The following is a 5,379-nucleotide window of genomic DNA, read 5'->3' as shown; positions in this document are numbered from 1 at the left end:
TAAGGCTCGCACAATCGAATCTCCACCACAATTGTTGCCTATCAAGGCATGGCATGCTCCATTCTGACAACAGAAAATAGTCATTATCTGATGTAGGAAACGATAGTTTTGATCGATTGTGTTCAACCATTCACAATACCTGGCATCACCCCTTATCGGATTTGTCAACTCCACAAATCTATTGAAGAATTCACAAAATTAATTAGATATGGAGTTACCTCCCTTTGATCAGAGACAATACTTCTTGTTACTTATTACTTTGCTACTGGTTTTGTTAACTCCACAGTCGTATTGAAGAATCCACATTGCTTTTATGGACATTTGTGAATTATATAGAGTAAGGTGTCAAGTCTTTGAATGTCATTTAGCAATTGTGAGTACGATATACATATATATAAACACAGCTTTATGGAACAACAATCACTGGTTAAAGTTTTATGCAACGTTTCGACATGTTTCCCCCGTCGTCCTCAGGCAAACACGTCGAAACATTGTTTAAAACTTTAACCAGTGATTGTTGTTCTATAAAGCTGTGTAAGGAGTTATCTCGCGATGAATATAAATCCACAGAGGTAATAATAAAACCAATTATTTAAAAAATAAAATCGTTTAATCAATATAAAAATTATAAAGAATGGAATTAAATAAAACAAAAATTAAAAGCGTAGTAGGCATTATGTTTACTTGCAGTGTCAATATAAAGCTGCTATTAATTTTGTCCTAGAAAGTGGTGTGTCTTGTAATTCTGTGCTTCTTAGTACTAGCATTCAGGCTAGTTATTGTCATCGTACGCGTGCTTTTCATGTACTGATTTGGAAAAATAGTAAATGATACTGGTATTTTTAGTTGTGTAGCTTAATATGTTTATATGAGCACAAATATTTTTTCACGACCACAGTTCCTTCCCTTTGATAAGAATTGAGCAAAGTTATCATATTGGGACATTTCTAATAAATAAGTTGACCAACCGTCTGATCTTTCTTGATGTAACTACGGGAGTCTTTGATATCCAAATATTTAATCAGCAAGGCATAAAGGTGCGGGTACACGAACGGCCTTGGTCGACGATTTTTGTCGCTGACTCGAATCTTGAGGAAAATCTCGCGTGTGTCCGCTCTTTCACGACAAGATTATTGCCTCTCCAACAAGATTTACAATATCAAACAAGTTTGATAAAATGTCTCCGATAGTTTTATCGTCATCATCCAATCAGATTCATTTTCCTTTCAATTGCATGCTCTGCACGTGATTATCGACATGGTGGAAAACGACCGACTGGAGATTTTTGTCTCCTCGTTTGCCCGTGTGAACTCTTGACAACATTCTAGTCGGCGATAGTACACTGTAATCATCTCATAGACTAATTTAAATATTTTTTAGTAACATCACTCTCCCGAAATAGGGATTACTTCATCATTTTATGTTTTAACACAATCCAGAAATTTGAATCACTTCCCCACGACCACAGAATTATTAAATTATTTGACATATTTCACACGATTATTGATAATTTCTCATTTGTGACGTCATAAACTCCCTATAGTTGTCGGGATCTTGCGGTGGCATCTCGTCAATTGAACCTGCACGTGCAATTCGCTGTCTGTGATAGTTTTTCTCGAATGAATTCTCTTCATTGTAATCAAAACCTACCGAGTTCTGAGACTGCCAATTTTTGGTTGGTTTGAAGGGACTAGCCCCCTGATTGCTGTTTGCCGGACTGGACGTAGACGCAGGGTACGGCTCGTTATCATCGCTATCCAAACTTTCCAACCGATTAACCGTTTTTTCTTGAACGACCTCTATCGTAGATTTATACATGTACGGCATAGACGCTGATGATACTGGGTCCGGCTGACGTTCAAACATGTATGGTTCTGTACGACTCCGTTTGCGATTATTGGTATCCACATAGTCAATGATAGTAAACTCACCGCCGCCATTTTGAGCAGTATTAGTATTATTACTGGTACTGGTACTAGTTGATTGGCGGGTATTCTGAGCGAGGAATTGTTCGGCTGTTAAAGATTCCGATCTATCGTCATCCTCCTCGGCCCCTATCACCATAGACATCGTCTATAACATAAACATTGTTTAAATATTAACATAAAGAGATATTAACAGTTGTTCAACAACTACCATAAAGACTGGTTGAACCAAGTCTACGGTCCCCCAACCCTGAGGGGGTCCCGACCCAAAAGAAAATGTTGGAGGGCATATATATTAAAAAAAAATTCCTGGGGAGGTTCCCAACCCACAAAAGTACAAAGTACCGTCTAATACCTTGATATCATTTGGCACTTTTCTCGTAAGACGGAAGTTTGAAAATGCAGCCATTTGACCGGATTGTACGCTATACGATAACAGAATTGAAGTGTTTGAATTGTCAAGTTGTTTCTTCTATTGGTTATTAAACGTATAATGTAGAATAAAAATATCCTGAGTTTTAAAAAAGTTTGCCACTTACATTGACGTCATAGTTAGCATCGAGCCTGAAAAAAAACGAAAGAAAAGCATTAATTTTAGCTGGAAACTTATCGGAACTATCTGTTATCACTAAGTAATAAAACCAATAATTCCACACTAGTTATTAAGGTACTTGGTATTTATATGTGCAATTTATTACTATAGTTACTGAATAAGGCGCTTTGATTATGTGGAATTGCAAGAACCACAGATATCTGACTGAAAACTGGAATGGTGTAAATTGATGCTATCAGTGTCCCTGATACACATGGAATGTGTAGAAAATCTCTTTACAATCTCTTTAATTCTTCCCAATGTACGGAATAACAAACAGTACATATGAAGATATTGTAAATTATTAACCCTCGTAATGTACAGTTTAATTCAGGTAGAATTACTCACCAATCAGAGAGTCGTTTCTGTGATTTTCTAATAACTAAAATATAAAAGATCAGTTATTATATATTTCCATGGTTCCCCTTAAGTAAGCAAACCTTGTTTTTGCGACCAAGATAATAAATATTCATAAGGTCACAAGATTTTCAAACCGACCAATGAATACGCTGTCACATTCGGTATGTTTTGTACATATGAGCACACAGTACACGCATGAAATGAGTAGGGACAACCCCTCTCGTTTGAAATAGTTCGTTTTGATTGGATAGAATCTTAGCCTCTTACGAAGCGATTTGGAATCACGGCTCCATCTTGCTTTTGATTAGAAAGCGTGGTTGTAACGACGAAGGGCGTGGTCGAGCATGAGCACTAGACGTAAGTCAGTAGCGAGTTCTGCTGGGTGGTTAGATGCTGTGGGTTACTATCCCAATAAAGTAGGAAAATTCTGAAGCAAAGCCCAATGCTGGTGTTATTTTCACCCCTTATCATTACAAAACTATCTAAATTGACAAGATGCGGACGAACCTTTATAATCAATCCCATCAAAATTATGACCTTCATCTCGACTTCTACTTCTATGTCGTCTGTTTCTTTCTTCCTCTTCGTGAGGAGCGTTCTCATCATCTAAAACTTTAGGTCGATACAAAGACAGATGATTTGGTTGGGCATAGGGATCAGCATAGTACCAGTTGGCTGGATAGTAACTCGAATATCCAGCCGCTACTGTAGACACGGTCGAATAGTCTGCTGGTGGCCTTCTTATATTCTTTACTTTCGCTTTCTTTTTTAACATACTGGAAAAGAACGGACATATACATGATGATTTTTTCAAATGGTGCCGAAGAGAAACACGTGTTTTTGACAAGTTTTCAGATGGGAATACCTCACCCTTTATCAATGATAGATAGAGGAAGGATAGTGAAGAGACGATGGGATCAAGGGTTGCCTATAGAAGACTCGTGAACCTATTGATTTTACTGATGATGACAATGTAAATTGTAGAAACGATGTGTACAATCAAAGACGCAGTATACAATAAAACTTTGTTCCGTTATTTTACGAAAAACTGGATTGTTCTGAAGGGGGAGGGGCATTGGTTTGAGTTGCAGAAATGGTTGTCGGGAGGGAGGGGGGGTGGGGCTGAAACTAATACGTACCTATTACAATAATATATAGTAAAACATATAGCTATTATAGCAAATACGAAAATAGCTACAGCTGCTGCTATCACCCCAACTAGCGCTTGATCCATGATGATTCAATACTGCTGAAACGATAGGAGAGAGTTTTTTATTCTGTTGGGACCTTGATTGGCTGTATTCGCTAGTTTCCTATCAAATAGTTGCATTTACAAACTTTCGTGAAAGCTATATAAGAATAGTGGCTATTGAAGTCAAGGTATAAGAACATCTTGACATTGTGAAGATGATATTGAATATATTGCCACCATATGCCTACTTTATGAATACTCTTTGCAATAAAAATACTTCATAAAAATACTACTTGAAAAACAATCTCGAAGACTTCATTTCTTACTATCGACATGTGTTGCCGATACAAAAACTATCATCAGGACTATGAAGTAGGGCTGTCTGTATTTGGCTCAAGAAATATCGGACAATTGAAAAATCTGTAACCGTGATAAGGAACCCCGTCGACATGTTGCCAAAACAAAAACCATCATCATGACTATGAAATAGCTAGATATATTTTGCTGACTCGAGTGTCTAGACGACTATGACTAGCGGGAAGACAAGGGGTTAATTTGGTGATGTTTGAGATATGTTGAAGACAGGCTAGTCAATAGCACGGTAGTGAGAGATTTATTTTTAAAATACTTGGTCATTGATTCAGGTTTTACAACACACCTCGTCACTCACAATCACAATGTCAAGCTATTACCAACTTCGCCTTCTACCTTGACTACAATATCCAAGTTTGTAAATGCAGTGATTTGATTGGATTGTACGATAGACAATACAGCCAATCAGTGTTCTGGACAGGACAAAAAGACTGTAAACATTATGGCTAACGTACAATCCAATCAAATCCCTGCATTTACAAACTTCCATGATACAAGAAAGTTGACTATTGCATTGGGGTATAAGACAGATCGCAACAGGTTTTATTTTTTAACTAAGCCAATCAGTAATAGTCTTAACAGCTCATCGTCTAAAGAGCCTTCAAATTCGGGTGTGGCCAAAACTAACCGCGTTTAAAAGTTAAAATGAGACTCTGCCATTTATAGAAAAACATAAAGAAATAAAAGTGAAATTCCTAGTTTGAGGTATTTTTGAAGGCAACTTTCCCTTTATTCAAAAATAGACGACTACATCCCTTTAAGGGAAAGAATAAACACCAGATTAGATGTCGGTAGAAAGCAGGTTTTAATATTGACTTAAAGAACAGTTAGTCAACAGTCAGAGTATAGTGTCAATAACTACTATTATATAATATTACTCCATAACGTGTCTTTATAACTAACAGCAACATTTGGTGGGGGGGGGGGGGGGGGGGTCA

At 37.2% G+C, this 5,379-nt stretch overlaps 1 protein-coding gene across 1 annotated transcript; it reads right to left on the bottom strand.

Moving 5' to 3' along the window:
• Positions 1-1,500: 1,500 nt before the first annotated feature.
• On the bottom strand, positions 1,501-4,111 carry LOTGIDRAFT_156424 (hypothetical protein; the record flags this gene model as incomplete). The annotated part of the gene is made up of 5 exons (XM_009047059.1): positions 1,501-2,073; positions 2,465-2,489; positions 2,866-2,899; positions 3,385-3,653; positions 4,017-4,111. 5 exons carry the CDS (start codon positions 4,109-4,111, stop codon positions 1,501-1,503), a joined length of 996 nt encoding a protein of 331 aa, XP_009045307.1.
• Positions 4,112-5,379: the final 1,268 nt, after the last annotated feature.

This window comes from Lottia gigantea, assembly GCF_000327385.1.
Source record: "Lottia gigantea unplaced genomic scaffold LOTGIsca_11, whole genome shotgun sequence".
NCBI lineage: Eukaryota > Metazoa > Mollusca > Gastropoda > Lottiidae > Lottia > Lottia gigantea.
Note: the sequence above shows the minus strand (reverse complement) of the source record. Positions and strands in the feature narration are given on the sequence as shown.